A 15,806-nucleotide genomic window follows, 5' to 3' on the forward strand; every position below is an offset into this window, starting at 1 on the left:
CATTGAATTGCAATTGCCATTGTCTTGCACAAAACTGTTTTCTTTTCTAAATCAATCATCTATTATGACTCTCACAGGCCCCTGTGACTACTGTGGGCTGCATATGGATTACACACTTTTTCTAATAGGTGAAAATATAGGATTTATAAAATCATTTCAAAATATGCATGGCTCCTTGCTCTGATTTATATCTAACAGGGCTAGTCAAAGACATTAAGCATTAAAGAACTGCAAGAGATTTTACTGAACACTGTCATGAAGGTAAATATATTGAAATCCATGTATGTCTAGAACAAAATGCTGTGCTACAAATACACACCATATTTACAAACGCAGCAAAGATGAATTCTAAAAGTACAGTTTGAGAAATGATTCAATAGCAATTCCTATGAAGATGGAAGTATTCACTTAGTACCAGGCCTCTTCATTATGGTAATGCTATATAGTCTTATAGACACCTAGGGTGTTAATCTGATTTATGTTCAGAAGACAGTCTGCACACACAATTGAGAATTTCTTCTTAGGAGAAATGAAGGCCAGATCATGGGCATCAGAGATACCACAAGGAAGTACAAGCAAGCCGGCATCATCTATCTTGAATAATTAGAATCATCAAACAGCAAATCAGTCCAGTGTAAGGCATGTATTTGAGATTTTATTCTTTCAGTCACATCAATGTTTCTGCATTTGGAAAAAATAGGCAAGACTAATTCCCTAGACTATAAATCACTCTAATGTGGAGGGAAATGTGTTAGCTAGTTGTATTACAAAGCCTTTACTTCATATTTAATAGGCACCTGCAATACCAGCATTATACAAAGCTCTCTACTTTGCAAATCTTTAAAACCCCACTTAATTTTCAGCACTGATTTCCTGCAATCTAAGAGCTTATGAAGGGTTCACTGTGTTCATACAGATCTATGCAAAATGTGCCAGAGCTTCCCGGTCTGTGATGGCATTCATTTGGAGGTGAATCCCAAATTTCTATCACTGGCATGCTTATTTCCGACTAAAATAAATATTCTCAGAATGAAAGCTGAAGATTAAGAAGACAAAAAAGGAGTCAAAGTAACTAGCACTGGGAGAGATATATGCAAATATCAGTTCAATGACAATTCTTCATACCATTTACAATAGAAGCTTAAAGACCCAAATACTCTGCAATCCATTAGCTCCTCAATATCCTGAAAGGGATTAGAGTGTTTCTTAATCAACTGCTAACAGGCTGAAAAGGCCCAGAGAGTGGATATTAACAAAGCAGTGTAATACTCAAATGCAGAGATGGTTGGATAGACAGACAAACTATAGAAGAATGTTAAAATACAAGATATCACACAAACATGATAAAATTGACCACATTTCCATTCTTTCCTATAGCCCACATGATTAAAAATCTATATAAATTACTTAGTGGTGAAGCTGTATGTAGCAGAGTCCTTTCAAGGACAGATAAATTAATTTCATATATTTTCTCAAGGATCCGGAATAATTAGTATAAAATGAAGAAAGAATCAATCAAATATTCCTCAAAGACCTTGACTGTGTTTCTATATTTGCCATTATTAGCTGTACAGGTGGTCCCAAGCCCATCATTTTAAACGTGATATGTGCTTATGGCACTCTAATCAATCAAACTGTAAAAGATCAAGGGAAAATATTTTCATATGCCATTTAAATAATGAATAAATATGTGAAAACAGATCCCTAATGAATAACTTTGAGTTATTCATTCCTTATATTTATATGCTATGCCTCAGAAAATTCTACTGATTCTGTCACTATTCTTGTCTATCAGAGACAAACTATAGGACAAAAATATGAATGAGAAAGATTAAATATGGGTTGTTTTTCCAGTTTATTTCTGTATACTCTTTACTGTTAAAAGAAGGACAGTTGTTTAACTTATTTAGGAATTTGAAAATTTAATGAGTCTTGACTTACAGAACAAAAAGAATATAAATCAAAAGCAAAATGTCAATCATGGTAATAAATCTTTTTTGTTCTATGTTTCTGATGACTGACAGCCCAATAGGTTTGTATCAAACAAAAGCAAAAAGCATGTATTCCTTTCTAAATGAAATGTTTGAGAGATTTGACAGTTTTAAATAACAACCAATGAAATCTTAAACAACAGAGTGCATCTCCTATGTACATGAGAGATCCTATTTCTACATTTGTCTTTACTTCTGTAGTATAATGCAGATTTGGGGATTGCTGACTATGTCAAAGGCTATAAGACATTAGCATTATTACTTACAGAAGAGTCTGACTTCTGTGTCTCCATGAAACTTTAGAATAAGCCTCTTCCTGACTTGCATTTCCAAATTTTCAATAATACCTGGCCTGTGATTAGAGTCATATTTTAACAAATCTGATATAAATTTTAGGGTCCTTATATGTAATAAATTGTGGAAAAAATATTAAATGCTAAGTTGGGTGTCAAGAAGGCCAAACTTTTAAAAATCTGCATTAACTGATTTGTACTTTCCAACTCAGTGAAATATATAAGATATTAAATGATGTATTAATATTAGTAAGAGAGTGATTTCTAGTTATAATAAAGAATTACTTTCAAGAAGACACCAAACTGAATTCAAAGAAAGCTTGCACCAAGGATTTTAAGTCAAAGTAGTAAACAATCCACTGGATTTTCAGTTTTGTATTGTTTTTAACTATATACAAGCTAAGAGTTCACCTTTAACAAAATCAAACTGAGAAGTATTGTAAAAGAGCAATACAGACATCTGACTTGACCCTGAAACCCTGTAAACACCCAGAGTGGTATAGCGGGACCAAGGCTACAACTGTAACTTTCAGCATTTAGTGGATTTCTGAATTCCCCCAACCAAAAAAAAAAAAAATTAGATATAAAAACAATCTAAATAACACAACAAAAATTGTTGTGGAAATAAGATTATAGAAAACAAAATGATTTAATGGTGTCACTTTCATAACTCAGCACTGTAGTATAAAATTATGTAATATGAAAAAGGATGCATTACAATGCCATATCTAATATTATAAGTATAATTTATAGATATTTTACATACATCAATATGAAAATGAAACCTCAACGTTCAAAATAAATCATAGTTCATTATGAGAAAATTTGATTTTAGATTTGAGGCTTTTCCTTAAATCTAAATTCCCTCTGTTTTATAATTTCACATATTTTAAGTTAATATATGAAATCATAAGAAGAAAAAATGATAGCTTGCAATTATTTAAATAATATGTTCACACCATAAGAATGTAACACGTTATTATAAGTACAGTATTTTCAAAGTAATTTCAATGATACCAAAGCCTGAACTGTTTCACCATAAGGATGACTGATCTGAAACTAAGGAGAACATTAATGTTCCTTGTTTCGATATCTAGAATTAATGGCAACAAAAAAAGTATAATAATAAGAGAATAGAATATTGTCACCACATGTATTATTTTCTCTATGTTATCAAATATTCAGGCATCAGCAGACATGTCTATGTTTAATACAATAGCAACTTTTCATTTTTATTCTCCTTAAGGTTATTAGCAATGGAATGCCAAAATGTATCTTGAATTTTATAGCTTAGGAATATCAAGATGGAAAGAAAAATGGTCAAATGTTCGTCTCACAAACCCAACTGGAAAGATAGTCAGTTTAAATGTATGGCCTATCCTCATTTCAAAAACCCGTGTCAATATCCAAGGGTTCTGGGTATCTTCTACCTCATAAGTATGAAAACTGACTTCATGACCACAGGGCACTTAGCCAAAGAGCCATAGCAAGAAAAATCACAACTGATAACATTTTACAAATGATTCGCATTTGGGGGATCAATTGTCACCCGTGTCCAACTGTCACTATATATATCTATTCCAAAACTTAATAATTGAAAATATCTTAAAGTTTTTTGCTAGCCTCACATTAGTTAACATTTGCTCCCTTCATTTTCAATTGCATATTTTTCCTAGCTGTTCTAAATATCAATTCTATGACTGCCTTCTGCATTTTTACATAACATAATAACATTTCAGTAGTGGTTGTAGTAGATTATTCAAAAATGAAAAGTAATCACAAATGTAATATAGTATCTCTAAATGGTTTGGAATAGAAGAAATTCCCTTTACACGGTAAAAATTACATGTATACACTTAAGTACAGCATGCATACACATTTTCAGTGTATATATTCCTCAATATATAGACAAATATATATGAACAAATACTCTAGATTGTGAAAAGTCAGGATGTTTAAAGCTCTAAAATGAGTATTTCCTTTAGAAAATTAAATGACTGTTTACCCAGAACCACAGTCTAGTGCAACTCTTACAGACTGTTTTACTACTTGAAGAAGTTGTCGAATGTTAATGGGTGACTATTTCTTTTACTTTAACATTTTCATTTATCTTCCCTCTTCCCACCCCCGAAAAACCACACAGGGGCCAAGAAAATTAATTCCCCAAATGCTGTCAACTGGGTTGGGAAACAGTAATAAACAGCTTACTGTAAAGCCTCCAGCTACAATAAAACAGCTGTCAATAAGTGGGCTGAGAGTTGGGCTGTGCAAAAACAGGTTCTCTGGATATGATAATATGAGAGGGAAAGAAGCTGACACTTTCTGTTTCAATATGCTAAGGCAGTGGTTCTCAAAGTGTGGGCCCTGGACTAGCAGCATCAGTATCACCTAGGAACTTGTTAGCAATGTATATTTTCAGGCCTGACCTCAGTGGTACGAAATCAGAGCCTCTGGGGGTAGAACCCAACAATACATGTTTTAAGTGGTGCTCCACATGATTCCCAGGCATTCCACAGGGAGAATCAGTATCAAATTTTAAAACAATATCCGTCAACAATACCGTTTTTCTTTTAGGCAAATATACCAATGAATTTTATCGTTTAAAGCCTTATTGGAATTGATAATGTTGTCGTTTTCATCCTCTTAACCGTTTGGCTGTGAACTTTGTTGTTGTTTTTTACAAATAAATACTAAGACATGGTCTTTTGCCAAAAAAAAAAAAAAAAAAAAAAAAAAAAAAAAAAAAAAGCTAAATTCTTAACCTATAAAGGCTAACAGCACTTCCAAAAATGTGTAAGAAATAATCTGTGAAAAATTTAGTGACACATGAAAGCTTTATAAAATAGAGTGAATGAGGAATATGATTTACAGTGTTTCCTACATTCTTTTCAGGTTAACACAAGGGAAAACAGCAAGGGGAAAAATATCAGACAATATGGGAATTGATGTACCACAAACAAATTCATGATGAAAACATCAGACGTTATGTTTTCGTTATACACACAGTTTAAATGAGTGAAATTTAAATGTGGTAAACTTTGACCCAAGAATCTTGCATTTTACCCACATATCAATCAATAGCATAAAATGAAAAGATGATGTGAGCAATAGTGCTCACACAACTAAAATCTTCACAGATTGTATTTTTAAAATAAATTCCTTAGAAAGTTTTTGTAGTAAGAAATGTTACTCTTTCAAAACGGTGTAGCTTCAGGAGCATATTTTATATAAAAGCCACTAGTTGAAAAAGATTTTACTTTTTAGTTTAACTAGAACAGCTGCAGATAGCAATCATACAGTTCAGTGAAAACAAATTTGTAAAGGGTAGTATATATTTGATGTTGTTCACTCATAGGAAATATGCTTCTTTTATCCTAAAAATGTACATATTACTCTGTATATCACTACTACTTCTCCACCGGCTTCTCTTTTCTGCAACATCACATTATTTCTTTTTCAGCATGAAAACTTTTAAAAGGTGTAAGCAAAGTCATTTTAATAGCTCTTTATCATAATAGTGAATTACCTAGTTTCATATGAACATTGGAATACCTATAGGAGAACTGCAAAGTGACACATGGTCACAAGGAATTTCTAAAATGCACTTTAGTACCAGTCAGAGAATTACTCAGTATCCCATTTGAAAGATTACATCATACAAACAAAGACTTTTATGACTGACTAAGCCTCAACAAAAGATCTTTTGCATACTTTGCTGAAATGCACTTAACATTTATGCCACTACACTATATATAGGTTCAACTTTTGGGAAGGTCAGAAAAAGTGGTTCTATACATCAATGCTACCAACACCACACATAGACAGAAAAAAAAAATGATGCTGGAAGTATATCAGTACATTTCTTTGGAAAATAAATGTCAGACTTTACATGAAAAATTTTAAGTCATCATATTAGTTTCTCAACATAATTATGCATATCATAAAATACCATAAGTGTATTGTGAGTGACCTTTACAACAGAAGTAAATAATTTGGAAAATTTTCTTTCTGTTCATTAAAAGAGCAACTTTTTAATTAAACTCATTTAGTTTCATAAATTACTTTACTTATCATAGTTAACTATTTAACTTTTAAAAACCTTTACTAAGCCTGAACATTTTCTAAATTTTAAAACATCAACCTCTTTTCAAATGCTTACAAAGTTAACACAAAAATTAGTCGTTCCAACTTTGACTTATATGTAATCATCTCATAGTTTCCTTTAAAATTCTATACTGATTTAAGTCCTTTCTTCCTGTGTATTTAAGCTCTAAATATTTGTACTTTTAAAACGCTCTAATGTTTAATATATTGCCTTAAGAATGGAAATTTTAGTTGTATGGTAATATGTATTATACTTGATGTTCTGGGAGTATCTGTGTGACTCATTGTCAAAATTACTCTTATAAATATTTTATTACCATGAAGCCTTAAGTCATTCCAGAGCAATAAATGATAGTTGGTAACACCCTATTTCACCCCACCCTCAGAAAATGAAAACTCTTGATTCTCCAAAGACTAATCAATGATAACTGTCAATACTGTTCTGCAAATTAATTTTGCCTTACTTGATTTTCTAAAATCTATATGTTCCTTATTTATAAACAAGTACAGATGGGCCATCACCATAGGTGAACTCCATACCGACAAAGACAGAACTAGCATTATGAAATCCTAGAAAGTTGGTGTGCTGAGAGCTAATCACAAAAGAGCAAGCAAATGAACTTAAATGCTAGTTGCTCCAGAGCAACTATCATTAAATAAAAGGTATCTTTGGCTGTACTACCAGCTTGATCCTCCCCTCCCCCTTCTCCTTGCTACTGCGGGATTGGCACCTGGCCAGCACAAGCGACATGATACCCTAGTGCCATCTACAGGCTATTATCGATATTCAAATTTTGTGGCAACAGACAAGCCCCAGTGAAATAAATTAGACAGCGCTGCATTTAAATCTTTATTAACAAGGAATTATTAGACCTAAGGAAAACTAATTCTGGATTTTGTTGAAATATGAGTTTCTCAGCCTCTTAATCCCTCTTCATATGGCATATTTCACAGTTTAAAATGAGTTATGACAGATAACTTATGCATTACTAAGATGAGAGAATATTTACAATGGATTCATTCTTTTCTTTTTAAATCAGTTATATTAGGCAGCAAGCATTCTTTTTTTTTTTTTTTTTTTGAAAGAGCATTTGGCCACTGTGGACACTAAAAATCTTTCTATTAAGTACCGAATCTAATATATTACAATAAAATAATTTGAAATCAAAGAGAAGACTTCCTATATGGCTTAGTTGCAATCTATCAATGATCATGTGCTTCATGGCTGATGTACATTTAATATTCTACTATCCTGTTTAGAGACTAAAAAAAAATTAACCCCTTTAGCAACCACAGCTCCAACATAATTGCAGTCACACCTTCAAAAGTCATTTAAAACTTGAGATTTGAAGGTGACTTTTTAGATCAAAGGGTAAGGTGAAAATCTTGAAGCAGTCAATTTGGAAACCCCAGGAGCAGAATGTGGCATATCAGGACAGGTTTTCTTCTTCAGCAAACATTATCTTGGGACATTTTGGAATAATTTTCTCTTTTCATCTTTTGCCATTTGAAGGAAACTGGGAGGTTAAAATATTCTCAGAACTCAGAAATCTCAAAGCTGTTCTAAAAATTCTTGACTGAGCCCCAGAGGAATAGAAAAGGGGTCAAGTTTTTTTTTACCTCTTTGTAACTAAGCTAAAGTTAGACCAAAACAACAGACACACTGGCACGTTAATACTGGTTGACTGGGCACTTGTATGCAGTACTTATAGACCAGTAAAAGTGCTCGTTTACCTGTCTCGTGTGTAAGGGGCCCTTTGTCTTGAAGCCTCCTTGGGAACTGCACTCTGAGGCACTGAAGTGATCTGAACTAGTGGAAGAGCGTTTAGAAAGGGTGTCACAACCCCCGACAAAGGTGTTGTCCAAAGGGAGTTCCTGAATCACATGATGCTTTTTCACGGAAACTGGAGTGTCTGGTTTGAGATGAAAAGCAGGCTGTGGAGAAGCAGATTTGTAGTGCTTGGCCAGGTCAGGACTGTTAGGCTTGAACGTTGTTGGAGGTGCCGGGCCCCAGTCAAATCTTCCTATACTTTGCTCCTCCAGTTCAGCTGGCAGGCTTATTGTCCCATTGATAGGTTCATGAACTGCATCATCGGGTTTGGACTCTTCGATAGTAACAAAGTTCAAAAGAGAGCTTTTGGGAGACTTCCTTTTCTTTCTTTTCTTTTTCTTGTTTTGTTTGTTCTCCTGGTTTGGGGACATCCATTCGGCACCTTGCTTGCTCCTCTGGGCTGCTTTGAACCTTGATGCATGGCGACAGCGCACCAGAACGGTGACGAAGATCACAACAATGACCACCATGGCACCGGCGATGATGGCAATCATGATGGTTAGATAGTCCTCATTTTGATAGGGTTGGCTACTATCCCCTATGTTCCTGTCCAACGGGGTCTCCATAGTCCTGCGGATCAAGTCATAGATATAGGAGGCATTTCCAGCAGTATCGTTAACATAAAGGAATACAAGCACAAGCGTGTGCAAAGACTTAGGGTACCCCAGGTCACTTATGTTGACCACCAAACGATGCAATCCCACATCAGTAGGTGCTGGTTTTTCTTCCAGAGTAATGTTACCTGTTACTGGATCAATCCGAAATAAGCCTTTGTTGTTTCCACTCACTATAGTATACTTTAGTTCGGCATTCATTCCAGTGTCAACATCCACTGCAAAAACTTCTGCTACCACGGAGCCAGGAATGGCTGAGAGGGGCACCAACTTAAAGGAAGTATTAGACGGTGGAGAAATGACAACTGGGCTGTTGTCATTGACATCCATGACGTTGATAGTTACTTTTGCAGTAGAGGAACGAGGTGGCTGTCCTCCATCAGTAGCTTTGACATCAAAAGTGTAGGAACTCTGCTGTTCTCTATCAAATGAGACATTTGACTTTATGACTCCAGAATAGGGATCCAACACAAAATTATCATTGTCATTTAGAATGGAAAGAGTCACAGCTTTATTCTCTCCAGCATCTGCATCTGTCACTGTGATTACCCCCACAGTACTATACTTTGGCAGATTCTCAGACACAAAAAATTGAAAATGATTATGAGTAAACTTGGGGCTATTGTCATTCTCATCCAGAACAGTAACTATCACAGCAGCTTGGCTTTGGAGGGGAGGGGTCCCATTGTCCCTCGCAGTTACTGTAAAAATGAATCGTTCTTGTTCTTCTCTGTCAAAGACTCTGGAGGCTGTCAAAACTCCTGTTTTTCGGTCCAAATCAAAGAAGGAGGCATTCGGTCCAAGCTGATAAACAATGTCTGCATTTTTCCCACTGTCTTCATCTGTGGCACTAATAGTTGTTAAGTATAACCCACGTCGGTTGTTTTCAGAAACTGACAGCTCAATTACAGGCTGGTTGAAAACTGGTGGGTTGTCATTTTCATCCTCAAGCTTAACCCTTACCAGGGCAGTCTGATTTAAACTGGGCTTCCCAGAATCAGAGGCAACAATTTTAAAGCTGAATTCTTTGGTGCCCTCATAGTCCAACAAAGAAGAGGTCTCTAACAAATATTGGTTGTCATATACTGCCTTCAAATGAAATGGGACCTCTCTTTCAATAAAACAGATCACTTTGCCATTCACATCTGTGTCCTTATCTGAAACTGTAATTAGGGCAATCTTTGTATTGACAGGATCTTTCTCAGATAAATACACGGTGCCATTGATGGGACTTATAATGTACCTGAGGTCTATATTAGGAGGGTTATCATTTACATCGGTGACATTGATGGTAACCGTTGCTCGAGCAGGAGTGGAGCTGCCATCACTAGCCAGCACTGTCACTTTGTGAATGGCTGTCTCCTCTCTATCTAAGGACCTCTGAACTGTAATCAGCCCAGTAGTATTATTTAAAGCAAAGAGTCTTTTGGTTGCAGGGGCGACCTGGGCACCAAAAATGTACCGGATTTCAGCATTACTGCCTATATCTGCATCAGTGGCATGGAGCTGAATTACAGAGGTACCTACAGGAGCATTCTCTGGAATATGCACCTCCACTTGACCCTCTTTAAACACTGGCCGGTTGTCATTTACATCACTTACTGTGACCTGCAGTATGGCCGTACTGGATTTCTGTGGAGTGCCTCCATCCTCTACTTTGATTTTCATCACATAGGTATCTTTCTGTTCTCTATCCAAGTTTTGCTGAACAATCAATTGTGGCCACTTCTCTCCCTCCGGAGTTTCCACGATATCCAGTCCAAAAACACTCTGCCCATTTAACAATTCATAATGCTGTACACCATTGAAGCCTGTGTCAGGATCTGTTGCTGATGGAATTGGAAAGCGGCTGTTGATCAAAGTGTTTTCTGGAATGGAAATATTGATGACAGGAGATGGAAACATGGGGGCATTATCATTGGTATCCTTGACAATTATTTTTATTTTGATCAGCCTGAAGAAGTCATTGGGGAGGATCACCACCTCAAGTTCAAAGAAACACTCATTCTCCTCAGCATATGAGGCACCAGCACAGAGTTTTTCTCTGTCTATTCTGTTGGAGGTTGTGAAAATTTCTCCAGTGCTGCTGGATACTTTCACCAAAGGGGCATCCCCAGCTTTAGAAACCAGTCTGTAGACAAGGCTGGCACTGGTCCCTGTGGCAGCATTGATGTGAGAAATGTTCAGATCCTTTGGTATGTTTCCTATGGGCACATTTTCAGGCAATTCCTCTCTAATAGTGTAAATAAGTTCTTGAGCTATTGCGGAATCCAGCCTTAAACAGGCAATCAGAGCAGCCAACAGGTAAAAATCCCTCAGGTCCATGATAATGTATTTATTTTCTTTTCCTGGATTTTAGGGTTTAAAGGTTTCCACTGAGGAATGATGCACAAATTGGAAGAGGAAGCGTGCATGGACTGGAGGATGCATTATATCTCATCACTTATTTGGAGACAGCCACTGTCAACACAATCGTATAGACAATATTATTCTTCAGTAAATAAAAACATACTGTCACAAAATATCACCACACATTTTCCCCTGCACATTAGTAAACATGGCAGTTTGCTCTGCCACTGTTTGCAAGTTTACTCTGTGGAGAAAAAAGCACTAAATATCTCCTGCTTGTTGCATTTGCCGGGAGGAAATAAAATTTTCTACTTTTGAATTAACGACAGCTGCTATTTTTACCTATATTCACGCACGTTGTTTTTCAGAATACTGTTTAATTCAAAACAAGCATTCTCGTTCTCCTCTCCCCCTCCCCCCGTCTCACCCTCCTCCTAGAGCCTCTAACCCGCCTCCCTCAGTCTTTTTAGGTGCAAGTGAAAAACCCTAAGTATTTAGCTATGGTTCCTACTAATTGCTTTGTCACATGTCAAATGTGTTTTCTTCTCTGCCACACGGAGTCACCTATTTTTTCTAAAAAGGCTATCTTTTTCTTTCCTCCCAGTTCTTCAACTGCCTTCTAATACAATCTTACTGGGAAACGAGCATCCGGACATGCTGCTGCAGCATCAGAAGCAGTAGTCACCGGCCACTACACATCCTCATTGCCTAAAAGCACAACACCAAGACTTCAGATTTCTTGCCCACAGCTTGCTCTCCTTTCTCCATATTGACAAATTATCCCCATTAGGATTCGTAAACACATTAAAACTTTTAAAAATGTATAATAATATAGGATTCCTTTTCCTAGAGGTGGAAGAGAGTGCCGAGATATAAGTGAAACGCAGCTAACATTCCCATGTAACATCACAATATTTCTACTGAACATAAAAGAGAAAAAAAAAACAAAGCTATTTCTTAATCCTGATTTCTGGTTAGAATATTAGTAACATTTGCCACACATAAATACTGCAACCCAATCATGCAGGTAAAAAGGCTTCTGCTTAGATGCTCCTGTAACTGCAGTTTAAACGGGTGCAAGGCTCCAGGCAGCTACGTACTTGAGTAGGACTGGTCAGTTCTCAGGCTCTAATCTTATCTGCATTAGGCTGCACAGTAGCTGATGCCCGCGATTAGTTCCGGCAGAGTGATGCAGGTAGGGATGCAGATACAGCCGAGTAGGTGAGCTCTGCCCCAACCGTCTACCCAATTACAAACATCTTTCGTCTACACTGAGGACACATCTAAACACGAATTTACAATTATGCATGCGAAACTTTACACTTACGTTAGTTGCCTCAACCTTTCTCCTTTCCCAGTATGCTGCAGTTAGGAATGATTTGTTCCAACACATAGAAAGCCATGCATCTGGTAGCACCAGTTTGGGGAGAAATCAGAAGCAGCAAAACGTTTCCTCCCTGTAAAATGTGTTGCTTCGGACTGGCAAATTAGCAACTCCAGAGAACAAATTCACGGATTTGTCGTTAGTCATTCTCTCCACATTTCGTCTCTCTTCCCCACTGGGTCTGGGTTCTTCTGGGTATGTAGCACACACACAACATTCAGTTGCACTTCTTCAGCTCAGGGATATTTTCCACAGCATCAAGCATACCATTTCCATCCGATGCCAGTACTGCTTAAGTCTCTAACTTCTTGTAGGAAACGTCAGAGTTGCGGTGATGGTGATTCTCTGACCGTTATCCGGGTGACAGTTGCCCGAAAAATTCCTAATTTGTTATTTCTTGCGTGCTTCAGAGACTCTAAGGCGCTCCTTTCCGTCTCGCATACTCTCCCTCTCTCCCTTCTCCTCTGCCCCTCTCTCCTTCTCCCTCTCCTCTCTCTCCTCTCTCTGAACTGAATTTCTTGATATAACTCTCAATAAGCCCAGAGGGAGGGCGTGATTGCCCAGGCCCCGCCCCCGGGCTCTGATTGGCCTGCATCTTGCGGTGCGGGCGGCCGCAGCCGGGCGCGAGGGAGGGGGCTCGGAACAAGGCGCTGACTGTCTCCCAGCCTCCCCTCCTCCTCGCCCCCTCGGCAGCCGCGAAAACCCGGAAATCTGATCCTGACCCCAGGAGAGCCGGGTTCCAGGAGGTGCACTGAGCATGCTCAGCAGGGTCCGGCGTTGGGTGGGACGCGCCGGCGCTCCCCAGGCCCGCGCGGAAGCGGCGCTCGCAGGCTCCGGCAGGGAGCGAACCTGCGAGCCCGGGCGGTCCGGCGGGCAAGGGCAGCGCGGGAGCCCTGCAGGGCGCGGGCGCGGATCCGGGGAACCGGGGCCACCGCTGCGGGCGGATCCGTGTCACCGAGGCGGCTTCGCACATCTCTTTGCTAAGTGGAGGGGCCAAAATGCATAGATGGGGGAGTCTACCCAGGATCCGAGGCGCGAGACGTACAGCCACCCCTAGGTAGGGAGCACGAGCCAACAGATCCCCGGAGTGCGTTAAATGAACAACATGCGCGGTGCTGCAAATAGAAGCTTTTGCTGGCAGGGACATTGGAAAGAAGGGCAAAGAGGGAGTACAGCGAAAGGTGGGGACCGCAGAATTTGGGGTCTCTGCGGAGACAGGAAAGAAAATTAATCGGAGCACTTCCTACACGCACAGCCACGGAAACTGCCTTGGAAAGAGACAATGGCAGCGTCTGGGGTCCCCTCGGTCAGCCCGGGCCAGGCGGCTGCGCTTGCGAAGTCTCCTCTAGCGGAGCGGGACCGGCCGCGGCGGTGTATCGTGGCGGTCCCTGCACTTCTGCTCCAGACGCGCCTTGGAAACCTGAGAACCTAAGCTCGCCGGGACTCGCGGCGGCTGCAAAACCCGTTTCCAGCCCACCTCACTGCAAACTTTGCTTCCAAGGTGCTGGAAGGAGTCCCAGACAGCTGTTTCCCAAGCTGTGGAACACTTCCTTTCCCCTAGGCACTTTCTGCTGAGTCCAACTTTCTTTCCTGTGATTCTTGCTTTTCCCGTGCATTTCATTTCTCTTGACTCCAGCTCTGTACTAAATCCTCACAAGTTTCTTATTTTCATACAGGAACTGGATGGAATGACTCCCGAAAAAATATAGCTTTATTTCTCAAATACTGACCCCCAAAGCACTATCTAGTGATATATTGGATTGATTTTTTTAAGTCAGTAAACCACAAAGGTTTGTGTAATGGCTTGTGCTTAACAACGCCTGATACCTGAGTAAAGTTTGAAGCATTAACATAGAAACAGTTCACTTGGAACAAAAATTTATTTTTTGACTGACCCATAAAGGTTGTCTGAGAAGGTCTTAGTACATGATTGAATAACTTGGTCTAACTCACAGGAAGAATAAAGGGCATTTATTTTAAACCTGTGTGTTCCCCATTCTGTAATGGGCTTCCTAGGCATTAAAGGCTCTTGACATACTTAAGCACTATGAGGGCGTGTTGGAGATTACCTCTTGTTTTTGAGTACAGTAGATTTTTTTTTCTTTTTAAAATAACATTTGTTTTTAAATATTTAAATTAAAATTTTAAAAAATCACGAATCAAGCCTACTAAGCCATATATTTAATAAATAATGGCATTATTTAACCAACTCATTTGATATCACAATTTTCCAACATGAAATTGTAAGCTCTTTTTAATTCAAACTTTTCTTTGAGTTAATAGTCACAGTTCAACAGCAGTGTCTAAAAGCCCACTGTAAAATCCATTAATCCCTTTATGTAAAATATAAAATACTTTCCTTGCAGATAGTACACTGTTTTTTTAAATAGCAAAGCAACTTTTATTATAGTAATGTTTTGTATGATTAGAATGTATATAATTTAAGAACAGAAGGGACTTCTAAGTATCCAAAAGTCAAAATAAAAATATTGCCTCACAGAATAATGTCAGTGAATTAAAGGATGATTCTTTTATCTTACCACAGTAAACGATCATTTTGCCATTCACAAAATCTACAATTAAAGCTAGTACATTGTTCCAATTGTCACCTATTTTATGCACTGCACTGTTTTTAAATAAATGAACCATCATTCTGATACATTTACAATAAACATAGCAGCACAGCCACTTTCCAGTTCATTTCATAAGCACTACAGTTATATCATATTCTTATTCTAATCATACCGTAGTCATTTCAAAGTCATGTTGTAGTCGCAACACATAGCTTAGCAATAATTATTTAACATCATTATTAAACGGAATTGTTTCTCTTTGCTAAGGGATAGCTTCACGTGCTGGCAGAACCCATTATTACCTCGTGCTCATAAATGAAATCAGTATGAACACAAGATGAAGGTTAGAGAAGAGAAAAAAAAAATCATCACATGATTCCATTTATGACTATGAGACTTCAATTAAAGAAAACCACAGGTCAAAGCCCCAGAATGAAATATGTCTAGATTCTTTTCAAAGGAGATGGAGTTTAAGAGACAAATAGAGCTATGGACTCAGGGCATTATATCCTTTAGGTGTTTATTTGGCATTATCTAAATGATTGAGATTCCTTAATGGTCTCAGCTTTACCTCTTAAATCTAGAATAGTTGAGACTAGTTTGTCCTATAATAAATAATCCGACTTCTAAACTCTAAAATTAGAACTATTATTAGAGATCTTATTAA

The 15,806-nt window shown here is 38.0% G+C and overlaps 1 protein-coding gene across 10 annotated transcripts in view; it reads right to left on the minus strand.

The window, feature by feature from the left end:
* The window catches only part of PCDH9 (protocadherin 9), a 956,768-nt gene extending 943,696 nt beyond the window's left edge, over window positions 1-13,072 (minus strand). For all 10 annotated transcript variants that reach the window (XM_005585979.5, XM_005585977.5, XM_015439327.4 and 7 more), the window contains exons 1-2: window positions 12,510-13,072; window positions 8,123-11,293 (exon numbers count right to left, since the gene is read on the minus strand). In XM_005585979.5, coding sequence (XP_005586036.1) covers window positions 8,123-11,158 — 3,036 coding nt within the window. In that variant the 5' untranslated portion in view covers window positions 11,159-11,293; window positions 12,510-13,072. The remainder of the gene's footprint in view (window positions 1-8,122; window positions 11,294-12,509) is intronic.
* Window positions 13,073-15,806: the final 2,734 nt, after the last annotated feature.

Source organism: Macaca fascicularis, chromosome 17 (genome assembly GCF_037993035.2).
Source record: "Macaca fascicularis isolate 582-1 chromosome 17, T2T-MFA8v1.1".
NCBI classification, from domain to species: domain Eukaryota; kingdom Metazoa; phylum Chordata; class Mammalia; order Primates; family Cercopithecidae; genus Macaca; species Macaca fascicularis.